The 12,797-nt window shown below is 50.7% G+C and overlaps 1 protein-coding gene and 1 pseudogene across 2 annotated transcripts in view; both read right to left on the bottom strand.

Annotated features, from left to right (window-relative positions):
* LOC139056347 (uncharacterized) overlaps positions 1–12,797 on the bottom strand; it is a 184,517-nt gene that overhangs the window by 103,598 nt on the left and 68,122 nt on the right. For both annotated transcript variants that reach the window (XM_070534512.1, XM_070534511.1), the window contains 3 exons: positions 7,343–7,390; positions 5,027–5,146; positions 213–299 (listed from right to left, as the gene is read on the bottom strand). In XM_070534512.1, the coding sequence (XP_070390613.1) occupies positions 213–299; positions 5,027–5,146; positions 7,343–7,390 (255 nt within the window). The remainder of the gene's footprint in view (positions 1–212; positions 300–5,026; positions 5,147–7,342; positions 7,391–12,797) is intronic.
* LOC139056569 (U2 spliceosomal RNA) lies at positions 5,308–5,486 on the bottom strand (annotated as a pseudogene).

The raw sequence follows: 12,797 nt of genomic DNA, 5'->3' as shown, positions 1-12,797 counted from the left end.
CAGCACGGCCTGACATGAAGTCGGAGCCCATGGCTTTAGCATAATGCTGTCGTCGCCGCCGAGGGCAGGCTGCACAGCCACCTTCTTTCCTGCACAGCAGAGTAGCCTGCGTCGTTCTTCATTTGAATGCTGGTCTTCGCGACATTGTCTTATTTGCCGCCTATTTAGCCATGCACGAAGAAGCCAGTAATCGACAGCATAGGATCACTTACCAGAATTAGCCTTGTTGCATTGCACGTATGGCCCAGTGACCCCGGAATATGGATTTCCTTCGTCTCCATACGCATTTGTTACCTTCCCTGTGAAAATAAGGAGGAAGGGTTAACCACAGCATTCCCATCAACAGCAAATGTTGCAGGCACTGTAGAACGGGCAAAGCGAAAACCAGCACCGGCGCAATAAAAAAAAGCGACCAGAGCAATTCATGTAGAGAGTTTTAGCTTGTTCGTGAACGCATTAACTAGAGTTGCGAAAGTACCAACCTTTTCGAATACGAATAGTAAGCAATATAGAATCCAATATCAAAGAGTCAAACGCATACGCATATACAGGGTGTTTCACGTAAATTGTGCCAAGGATTTTAAAAACGTGGTTAGCCGCAGCTAAATGAAACCAACGGCACATGTTTTGCTGCCATGTGGCGCTCCTTAGAGTACTTTTTACGTTCCGCTTAATTAGTTAATTAACTAGGATTATTTATGCAACATTTTTAGTATTTACTTGGCCAAGTGCGTTTCATTGCATTTTAGAAGGGGTTCAGAAACGACTGATTAAATTTTTTGTGGCCTCGTACATTCTGCGTGTTGTTTTTTTTCTGCGTTTGATGAAAGCCCGCGAAATATGAAATAAAACCGCGTGACTACGCTCGTGCGCTAGCGCATTGCAGCGCTCGCAACCGTGCGTCGAGCCTCTCGCATGTCAGTGACGACGGCGCTTCCTTTCCGTGTGCCGCCGCCAAAGATGCCGACGCACTGGGAAGCCGATGCCTAGAGCCGCGGCCGCTCCTTTCACCATATATGGAAAGGAATATGACATCACCACGGTCCGCGCGCACGGTTATTTCGCACGATCCGTCGTTGAGAGCGTTGTAATAGGATAGCGCATTAGCGCATTCACGTGTTTTTATTTCATATTGACATGTGAACTCGTTTATCCTTCACAGGTGAGCGCTTTTACCATCTAAGAAATGTTATCGCTCAGCGCAGGACGCGTCTACATGTATCGGAAGTTTCTAGAATGTTATCGATGCTTCTATCCGCTGCCTGTTGTCGCCGAACATTGTGTAATCTGATTGCATGCATGCGCGACGCGAATGGCGTAGAACTTTGTGGAAGACACGCAGGTCCCAGCGATTACTCTGGAATACACGACGACTGGTCTATAAAAGCCGACGCGCTTGACCCGCTGATCAGATTTTCGACGATTGCCGACTGTGTTCGCCGTTTTCGTTCAGCATTGAGTGTAGCCTGTTTTTCCGGGCACAGGTTCGCCCAATAAAGTTAGTTTCGCCATTCACAGTTTTCTTGCTGTGTCCTCAACCATCACTACCACGTGACATCTGGTGGAGGTGCTTTGCGTTCATGTATCGGACGACCCCACAAAGTCGTGACCCAAGCCCGAACGCGGAAGACAATACCAACTTCGCCAAGAACCAGCGAGGTAGCCGCAGGCTGCAAGAACTACCCCCGGAGCACGGACTTTTGCCTGAGACGACCAGGAAGATCGCCCAGTCAACCCCAATGGCAGCCCCAGCGTCCCCCATCGTGCTGCAGCGCAGCCCAGGGAGCCTCCGACGTTCCGCGGTTCAACATTCAAGGACCCGGAAACCTGGCTTGAGACGTATGAGAGGGTCGCTGCATTTAACAGCTGGAACGGCGACGACAAACTTGGACATGTCTTTTTCGCATTGGAAGACGCCGCCAGGACGTGGTTCGAGAGCCGAGAAGCCGCCTTAATGACGTGGGACCTGTTCCGAGGCGGCTTCCTGCAGACATTCACAAGCGTCGTACGCTGAGAACGAGCCCAAGCATTACAAGAAATCCGAGTGCAGCTGCCTAATGAGACCACCGCGATTTTTACAGAGGAGCCGCCTATTCCGCCACGCCCACCCGGAAATGTCGGAGAAGACGAAAGTCCGCCTACTGATGCGTGGTGTAAAGGAGGAACTCTTCGACGGAATGGTACGGAGCCCACCGAAGATCGTCGACGAGTTTCTTCACGAGGCCACCAGCATCGAGAACACTGGAAATGCGGAACCAACAATACAACCGCCGCACGAACTCGACAAACTACGCCGGAGTTCAGTCACTGGCCACCGACGACCTGCGCGAGACTATCCGAGCAGTCGTGCGGGAGGAGCTGCAGAAGCTGTTCCCTTCATCACAGTCTCGTGGGTTCAATCGCCGGCGCCGTCCGTGAGGAGCTCCAACAACAACTCGGAGCAGCCCCTGAATCGCCGCAGCCTCAGCCGAAGGCGATGACATAGACCGCTGTAGCCCACCGTCACGTTCCCCATCCGCGCCCACGGCAAGGCCTAGTGACGACACAGTTCCGTCGTCCGCCACCACCCCCGCCGCCAGCACGGCAACCCGTCACCCCACGCAGCATTCCAAGGAGGACTGACGTTTGGCGCGCCCCCGACCACCGTCCGCTTTGCTATCACTGCGGAGAAGCCGGACACATCTACCGTCGATGCCCATGCATACCGGGAGATGGGACTCCAAGGGTTCGCCGTTAACGCGCCGAGACCACAGCTTGGCGAACGACCTCGCGATATCGCCGACTACCTCGCCGCCACTCAGTGGAGTCCTCGATGACCGTCCCGTTCGCCATCACCAGGCCGCTACCTGTCGCCGCAGCGCCGACCATACATTGGCCCAGCCCGGGGCCGGTGTACGAGCCCATATCCGGCAAACTAAAAGCAGCAACCGATGGAGGTGTGGTTGCTGTTCGTCGAACTGACGAAGATCCTCCGCCGCCGCCTAAGACGCCGAAGAAACTACCTCGACGACATAACAACGACACGCCGCCGTACCGACGAAGTCAGGAACCAAAGAATACGCCGACGAAATGCGACCTGACGACGCCACGTACCAGCCACAGGTCAACGCGACGCAGCCGTGATCCGACGCCAAGACCTAACTGTAACGCAGGACAAAGAACCACCGACCTCGACGTGCTTCTCGACGGCCACGCAGTCACCGCCTTAGTGGACACAGGGGCCGATTACTCCGTAATGAGCGGGCACATCGCCGCCCAGTTGAAAGTTATGACTGCATGGGAAGGCCCTCAAATTCGGACTACTGGAGGACACCTCATTCCACCGACTGGAATCTGCACAGCAAGAATTACCGTTCATGACCGGACTTACCCTGCCACCTTCGTTATCCTCCCACAATGTTCACGCGACGTCATTCTCGGCATGGACTTCCTAAACAAACACGGCGCAGTCATCGACCTGAAGTCAAAGTCTATAACCCTGTCGGAAGATCAAGCGATACCACAAGAGAGCTCTCGTAGTCACCATGCCTTGAGTGTGCTCGAAAGTCAAGTCAGCACCTCGCCCCGCTCCAGCATTGTCATTTCCGTCGGCACCAAAACACCTGCCGACGTAGAAGACGTCATCGAGGGTGACCAACACCTACTGCTAGACCGTGAAATTTGCGTCGCAAGAGGGATCGCTCGACTGCACAGAGGAAAAACTAAAGTGTTACTGACAAATTTCAGCCAGGAGTTCAAGGGCACGACGATCGCGTACATCGAGGAAATTCTGGAAACCAGCAATGCGTTTGTCCTCTCGGATTCTGCCGCATCTACCCCGATGACCATAGTTCCCGAACCAGACTTCGACGTAAATCCAGTTCCCACCATAAGTAAGCAGCAACAGCTCAGAAGTCTTCTCCGACGATACAAAGACTGCTTTTCGACGTCATCGAGGATTCGACAAACTCCAGTTGCAAAGCATCGCAAAATAACCGAAGAGTGCGCTCGACCACTCCGCCAGAGCCCTTACCGAGTTTCGACCCGAGAACGTGAAGCTATTAGACATCAAGTCGACGAAAATGCGACGAAATTCGCGGCGACGGCGTAACTCGGCTCAACGAGGTTAAAAGCTTTCTCTTTAGAAATAGCGTCGCGCAGCACAGCGACGCGGCGAAGGTGGGTGGAGCCTAGCAGGGGAGATGGAGTGGCTCGCACGCGAGCGAGGAAAGCGGCGCGGATCAACACCTTGTTGTCCGGATGCGTGCCCTCTCCTGCGGCGCGCGAGGCAGGGTGATCAGGCGAGGGAGAAGGGGTGGTCTTCTCCGGCGGTAGGAGTAGAAAACATTTATTCACAAAAGAGGCAAGAAAGTTTAGGTACGTAAAACCCCATGATTTAATTTTAACCCGTTCCCTGTGCAGTGCTGTTGAGGTGTCATCCTCTGAGAGATAGCTACGGCACTGCACTTCTCTTCCTTTCTCTTTAGGATCACTTCACACATGTCCTCCTCGCCCGCCGCTCCGTACAGAGTGGAGACAACCGCGGCGTCAAATGCTATTTTACTGGCGGTTCCCCAGCTCCACTGATCTCTGGTGTTTGCGATAGCTGGGCCACGCTTAATTTTCATGATGGCTGCCGCGACGTGTCCGGGGAAAAAATGCGCGGTTCGCTCATAGACAATAAAAATGAAATAAATTAAGCTTTTAGCCGCCTTCTGTCAGTCATACTTAGTGAAATGCGCTCCTAGTAATCATGTAATGCTTATGCTACAGTCAATTTAGCTTCTAAATTTAAAGTCTACACATCTTTAAAAAAATTCCTTCAGGTATGCGAAAATACTTGAGCACCGCATTCCTTTGGTTATGCGGTGCAATACACACATCGAGAAACGGTATGGTCAAGTCCTCTGGCGAAGCTCAGCCGCAAGTGAGTGGTGAACCAAAGAAGCAAGCCAATACCAAGGGCGTGGATTTAACCTAACCCCTGGCCTTCCAGTTACGACATTTCTACCGCGCTCACAGCAGCCGTCCTCATTTTTATACGTACCGAACCACGCTATCTCCTTTTTCAAAATGCTCTCAACGTCGAACTCTTTTGCCGTTTTGCACACGGCGGCGAAGTAGTCATCGCAGGGTTTAGCTTCTCGGGCTGCTTTTGTCACGGACGCTGAAAGGGGAAAAAAAGACGAATCAAAGTGGAATTCAGTGTAACTGACCCGATTCCACGTACAAGCAGTCTCGCTATATTTTACAGCGAAGCTATATATGGCTAGTATCTCGAAAAACTTGCCCACGTCTATCGAGCCGTGTAGATCGAGAATTTCTCGCTATACGTGGGCCGATCCCAAAGGTAGTGCAATACCGGGCCGACCCGCGGCGGAGGTGAAGCAGGCTTTAAGCTCTCCGCCAACTTGCAGAATTAAGTTTAATACCTTAGGTCCTAATACAACCCGTATAGATACTAAGCTGATAAGAACAGACACTACACTTTGGCCCGCGTCGGCCATGTCTACGTTCGCACCGCCCTCTCTTTGTCGGCGCTCCAAAGCTCCCCCTTGCGTATCCCCTTTCCTCCCGCGGTGGCGGTCCCGTAAGCGTGCTGCCCGCCAGGACCGCGAGGGGGGTAGAAATGCGAACCATCCATGTGGTCCCGATGCCATAAACTTGGAACGTTTCACCGGAGCAGCGGCCAAGTTTCAGAGGGAGTTTGTAGGGAACCAATCTTGTGTGGCCTGTGTTGTGTGGAACCACTTGTGGTTTTCGAGTGACCTCACAACTATTACTGCACTGCGGGATGTCGACCAACGCACGATCGCCTTGGCTACGGTGAAGCAGTCTGTGCCATCGGAGTGCGGTCATGTGCATGTCTGTTCTACGTGAAGGGATTCGTTAGTAAAAGGTGTCAATACATGGGGTACACATGTATACCCTCAGGTGCCTCATCATCTTCCAAGGCTCAACATCGTGGAGGGGCGATTAGTCGCGCTTCGCCTTCCATTTATGTGCATACGGCGTTTGACGCACGGCAATGGGCAGGTCGCCATTAAAAGGCCCACATAGACAGCTTCGCTGGTCAGTCACCTTCAAAGAGTGAAATGGCACTGAATTTTTTTTACTGTGCTATTGAGTTATGTCATAGCCGTTGCGTAATAGGTGATCGCCGACGCTGCGCGCATATGTATACTGTCACAAAAGCTGGAATTTCACCTAGCTTGCTCAAAAATTATTCCGGTATACCTCACGCTGTTGAAAGAAAATGTACTAAAGTACTTAGGACGTTATAAGATGCAGCATATGTGAAGGTAGCTCTTGTAGATTGTCGGCCAGTGTTTTCACTTTAATTACTGCACCGACCTCAATTCCTGTCAGTGCTACAGGTTGCCAAGCCCTGTTTATGTCCAGATAAACATCATTTTCGTTGTGTTCATATAGGAGGTTGTGGCCAAGTACTGCACCAGGGTGGCCAATCCTGCTCTGGTGAGGGAGTGCGTTACCGGTTCTGGTCACCGGGATCAGGCCACACTCCAGGCCTCTTTGTGCAATTTCATCAACACGCGGATTTTTTTTTAAAATCCGGTGGGAAATTGCCGGCACCGCGATTCGAACCACGGACCTCTTGCACGCGATGCGGGTGTTCTACCTCTACGCCACCGCTGCACCGTCATTTTCCGTCATTAAGGGTTACGGACTGGATCCCAAGGGAAGGGATGCGTAGCAGGGGGCGGCAGAAAGTTAGGTGGGCGGACGAGATTAAGAAGTTTGCAGGGACGGCGTGTCCACAATCAGTACATAACCGGGGTTGTTGGAGGAATATGGGAGAGGCCTTTGCCCTGCAGTGGGCGTAACCAGGCTGATGATGATGATGATGATGATGAAACATCATTTTCCACTCGCCTATAGTAGCTCAGTCAGCTCCTTAACGTCAGCGAATTCAGGCCTTTGCTCATGCGAGCAGCATACATCAATGGCGGCTGCTGAAGTTCAGCTTAACCAAATGAGCGGTTCATGCTAATTGTTTGTTTGCTGACTTGCTTGCTTGTTTGCTGGCTTGTCTGCTTGCTTGTTTGCTTGCATGCTGGCTTCTTTGCTTGTTTCCTTGTTTGCTTGGTTGGCTTGTTGCTTGGTTTGGTTGTTGTTGGTTGTTTGTGGTTTGTTTGTTTGCCTTTTTTTGGTTCGCTTGTTTGTTAGTTGGGTTGCTTGCAGGGTCTGAGGGAAACCGTGTGTTCACACATTGATGCTTACATCTTAAAATTCTGCCTAGCCGTGTTATCTCAAAAGGACTATTGTATGTTTTTATGAATTTTTTCCTATTTGTAGCAGACCTAGACATAACTGCGACACACACGTTACCTAGCAAACTTACCCAAGGCATCGCATGCCTTGCTTCTGCAGTAGTAGGCGTTTTTGTAGTCTGTAAAGAGAACAAAATACGAGATATTGTAATAGCCGACGTGACGCACGCTTAAAGGAGTACTGACACAAAAAAATCCACGTGGTTTTTTCTGCTTTAATAAGTAGTTAATGACCCAGTAATCACGGCACGAAACCTCATTTACTTCAGAGCGCTGGATTTCCGATACAGCGCAGCGTGATTTAGGCCATTTACAAACGAGGCAAGGTGAAAACCTCGCACTTAAAGAAAGATCAGTTCTGCATGAAGCAACAACCAACAGGGGGCTGTTGCAGCTAACAACAGCTGACATTCGTGAAATCACCCATAAAATATATGCAAAAAGATGAAGTGCGTGACAGCTGGTGCAAGGAATTTCCGGGCCACATAAAACCAACAGCTTCAGTTCTTGAAAGCTTCAATAGCTTTAACATGAAACACGATACACTCGTGCAGTCGTGCTGCCTAGCTAGCGCAACACGGTAATGAAGCGGCAAGCTGCATTCAGAGCTTTAGCAAAGTGCATTTCAACCACACGCTGCACTGCGAAGGAACCGAACAAAACACGGGCAGGCCGTGATCAACTTCGTCACTAACGCGTGTAAACATGATCGAGTGCAAGAAACACCGACACGACAAAAGAAAGCATGAAAAAAAGAAAATTCGCTACTGAACGGCGGCTATCCATTGTTGCCGTCGCACCCGCTGATGAGGCTTTGCGGGGAATGATTAGAACCGCATCGCCGGCCCGTCTCTGCCTGTATTTGAGCACCCCACCTCATAACAATTCTTCTACGACATGCCTTGAGTCTTTGGCCACCACACGTACGCGAAGGGTGTTGCTTATCTTGCTCTGAAAACGTGAATCAAACGGAGAAGCACGATCGACGACGCAGAAAACTAATTCATCTTAAAACTTATTGTGCGCAACAAACAGGGACGGAGAATAAAAAAAAAACAGAAGGACGAGCGCTTAAGCGCTCGTCCTTGTGTTTCTTCTATTCTTCGTCCCTGTTTGTTGCGCACAATAAGTTTTAATAAGAATTTGTTCCAACTAGGCCGACTCGCAGACTGCTGCAGAAAACTATACAGCGCGTGGCTGCCGCCTTTCCCGAGTGTTCTGCGCAAGGCTGCCACCACGTGGCGCGTCCATCGGCGCGCACTACGCGCATACGGCCCCCCAAACGACAACATCGACGACGACTTCACTATGGCAGAAGTAAACATAGCATTGTTGCAAAACAGTAGGGCGACGGCGCCGGGTCCGGACGGCATCCCATATATTATTCTGCGCAATCTGCCCGACGGAGAAAAAGAAACGCTGCTCTCGCACATGAACGAGCATTGGAGCGCGGATGTCCACTACGCGTATACGAGCTCCTCGGGATACGCATTTTACGGAAGCGCGTTGTCACACAATGGCGTTTACACCTCCGGTCACCGCTAGGGACCATTTCGCGTAAGATGTGTAGCAACTTACATAAAGGAGCAAGTGAATTTCCAAAGACTGGTGAGACTACTGCGTAGACATGTAGCACAAAAGCTGCGAAGGCTAGCAGAAAAAAAGTGAGAAAGCTCATTCCCGTTCTGTTTTCTCAGAGTAACATAGTAAAGTAGAGGTCGCTTGCACAAATGTTTTACCCGTGGGCACATACTCACGATTGCGCTCCGTGCCTCCCGAGAGAACTTTATAGGTCAGTGGCGTAGCCAGGGTATGGCAACGCCACTACTACCGGACATCTGACCTTCCCCGGCCCCCCAACTCTGAAATTTCTGCGTCATAGTATGCGGCCTTCCCAACCTCCCTTTCCCTTACAGCTGGCTAGTTCTGGTTGGTTCTGGTTGGTTCTGGTTCTGGCTGAGTATAAAACACTGTCCCAGCGATAAAAGACTGGCAGAAAGTTGTTCTGTTCATCTACTTTTCCTTTCTCTTACAGTATCATTTTACATTTCAATTAAAATTAAATAAATTTCCCTTTGATTTCCTTTCCTTTATCTGTTAGCTCTATATACAGTCGCGACTAACAAAATCCCGGCCCCTCGGTTCCCTCCTTTTCGCTCACTGCGTAGCGAGGGTCTCGGCTTCGGTATACGTTTCATACCTTCAGGTAGCACACGAGGGTTTATTGGCCAACTGCCTGCCCCTAAAGTTCGCACCAGCGGTTTAAAAGATGTGCCACACGCGCCTCCATGGCCACGAGTGGCACACTGTTGTGAAATCTTGCACACTGTTGTGATCAGCCGTTCACCCCTCGACAACCTCCGGTCACGGCTAACGCGATTATGGGGAACGGGCCGACGGCCTCGTCAAAATGGTTCTCAAAACGGATGATTTGTGACCAACGCGCGAGCACCTCGGTCAGGGTAGGTTTGGGCAATTAGCAAGGATACGGCCATCACTTGTCAGCCGCCCAAATTGGCATGTCCACGCCGGGGACGGACTCAATGTACGATCGGAGTCAGAGTACGTCCCCCCCCCCCCTTCCCTATTTTTGCCCAGTTATGTGCGTGCGTTTCCGACAAAGCTCCGTTCGGAGGGAAAGGGCAACCGACCTACAAATTGGTGGGACCTGATGTCATCGGTCTCCTGACGACGGAATGGAGGAAGTGACTGAACAATGACCATGCAGGGCGTAAAAACAACGCAACGGATGGTGGGAGTAAGCTTCTGCTACAACTTCATCGTGAACTTTTTCTGTACTACTTTGAATTTTCTTGTATATATGTAAAATAAACGTGTTTGTCAAACGTCCTGAATATCGGGCCCAGCCTCACGTTCCCTTACTCCTCCACGAGCAAAGTGAATTCCACGTCTCCGGACCCGCAGTCGCAACAACACGCACATCGATACCCAAGAATGTGCATACGTATATAGGAACAACCGCCGGCGTAGCTCAGTGGTAGAGCACCGCATGCGTAACGCAAAGGTGGTGGGTTCGGCTCCCATCGTCGGCAAGTGAATTCTACATTTCAATTAAAAGAATTGCTTCTGTTATATGCTTTCATCGGATTCATTACCTGTTGGCTTCGTATGGTTGCGACTAACGAAAATCGGGTCTCTCGGTACCCCACTTCTTCCCTTGTCAAACGAAGGTGGAACAGGATATTACGATTTTTGCTTTTGCGTCTTAGCATAATTTTCATGTCGAATTGCATTGGCGAATTTCCAGAGCGTAATTTTCTGCTCTTTTTAAAGCAAGTATTTACGAATCACAGATCGTGAGCTGGTCTCAAGATTGCTTCATTGAGCGGTCGAGACAGCTTTCGCCGAAACCGGCTGATTCTACCGGCAGTCTCCATGACGCGGTTCTCTTAGCGGCGTTTGATTGGGATCGTCCGTGTAGCAGACGACGGACACTATACCAGACAGACAGCGTGCGACTTCTTTCTTCTGCCGCAGCAATAGATAATGACTCATGTTACACTATAGCGATAATTCACTTCATTCGCAAAGCTTTCGGTTTCAAGCTACGAAGAAAGCAGGCCCAGACGACGACAAAGACGATCAGTCCCATTCGCCGAACCGACAGGGCCGCACTAGTGCCAACCTAAGGAAAGGACGTGGGGAAATTGGGCCGATCTGTGTGTGAGTGATATTTTTTTAATGGAAGAAGGGAAGAGAAAAGTACAGCGCCGTTGCTGCCTGACCGATCTCAAGGGTGCGTTGAGCAGTGTCAGCCATGGTGTCAGCGTCTCGAAACTGTCGAGAGGAAAGCAATGGGGAAGCTGGCGCACGCTCACTTTGACTGCTATTCGTTGCTACGTCACATGACGCAAGCAAAGAACAGCGGTAAGGGTGTCATGCGTTCTGTTTCGGCGTCACTTGCCAAACTGAAAATAGTGCTCGCGCACGTGGTCGCGCTTTCTTGTGAAAACTGTTGTTACGCGACCTGACCTGAGCGCCAGTCGTCTCACAGAACTTCTTGGCGCTGGGACGAGCTCAGCATGCACACAGCTGTGACGTGATGGGTGTATAGGGCTGAGTGACCAACCAGCCTGCCGCATTGGGCCTGATATAAGGCGTCGCGTTAAATGGCAACAGATGGGTTGCTTGACGGATAATACTTTCCCGAAATTCACATTTGAGCACTGAAGTAGAGAGTACCGTTCGCAATCCATCGTGCCACTATAATTCGGCTAGGCGCCAGTGCGTCGGGCATGCGTCTGCCATGCTTTCGAAACTATGGCAGAACTGAGTCAGCCTGACGTCACTCGCTTTTGCATAATCTGCGCATGACCAAATACGTCAGCGCACTGTACATGTATGCGTCATATCGGAAATAAAGGTTGTTCATTGCCCGACGCGGGCCCGTGCACAGGATCCTTTTTCGTAACGAGTATACATTATCAGACAGTAGACAGTTTTAGATACACGTACGTAGAGGCTTTGCGTACGTAGAGCTTCTACGTGTGAGCAGTGCGCATGCGTAGAACGTAGCGGGCGCGCGCGCGTCTCACGGACGTACGTGAGATTCAATTCTTTGCGTGCGTTTCTTGCGCACGTAGACAGCTTCGCGCGGGAGTTCCGCAAGATCACGAACAAGCGACAGCGGGCCGCGCGCGCGCAGACGGCTCGCATCGAAACACGGCGACCAGATTGAATTGGCTACCGCCGAGTTCACATTTCCCGATAGATGGAGCTACGGGGTCCCTCTTAACGTGCGTCGCGTACGTGTAGCTAAAAGCGTTTCAGATGGCGTGCACGTAAGGTACGTAGGCTTTTCACGTTTGCGTACGTGAAGCCTCTACGTACGTGTAACTAAATCTGTCTAATGAGTGCAGTTGCCACGCAAGGACCGCCGGTACTTCCGAATGCTGTCGTGACCCTCGGCGTGCGCTGACTGGAACGCGAGTGTTATAAACGCAGATTTGGAAATACTGTTCTTGGCCGGAGGACGATACGTTGGCAGGAACTCTGGATCCGCCATTAGAATTTTCAGCATAAGGTGTATCCAACTGGATACCGTTTTTCGATGTTGCCATGCCGACGGACCCGTCCCTACTGCGAACTCCAGTGCGCACTCCATGAAGACATGCGGTCTTTGCAGGTACCGCGTCTCGACAAATCATACCTTCTCCCCCGCTTCTAGTGTCTTTCTTCCCTCTGCTTGCAACTAGCACTTGCAAATATCCGTCACACCGGTTATTCAATTTAACCGGATGGAAGTGAACCCGGTCTCGTAAACAGGTTATCCGGCTATCCGGATTTCAAGAAACGGATATTCAGGAGGATATCCGGTTCAAATAACCGGTTAGATGGATATTCGAATGTCCGGACACGAGTACTTGGCGTCGCTAATAGCTTGTTCAAATTTTGGGTTCTATTTCATGTATAAATATTACAAATGTATTACAAATATATTACAAAGATAAGAATACAAGAGAGAAAGAGAGGTAATTTGAGCGCAAGTATATATATATATATATA

This window comes from Dermacentor albipictus, chromosome 2, assembly GCF_038994185.2.
Source record: "Dermacentor albipictus isolate Rhodes 1998 colony chromosome 2, USDA_Dalb.pri_finalv2, whole genome shotgun sequence".
In the NCBI taxonomy this organism is placed as follows: Eukaryota; Metazoa; Arthropoda; class Arachnida; order Ixodida; family Ixodidae; genus Dermacentor; species Dermacentor albipictus.
This window is presented reverse-complemented; position numbering and strand designations above follow the sequence as displayed.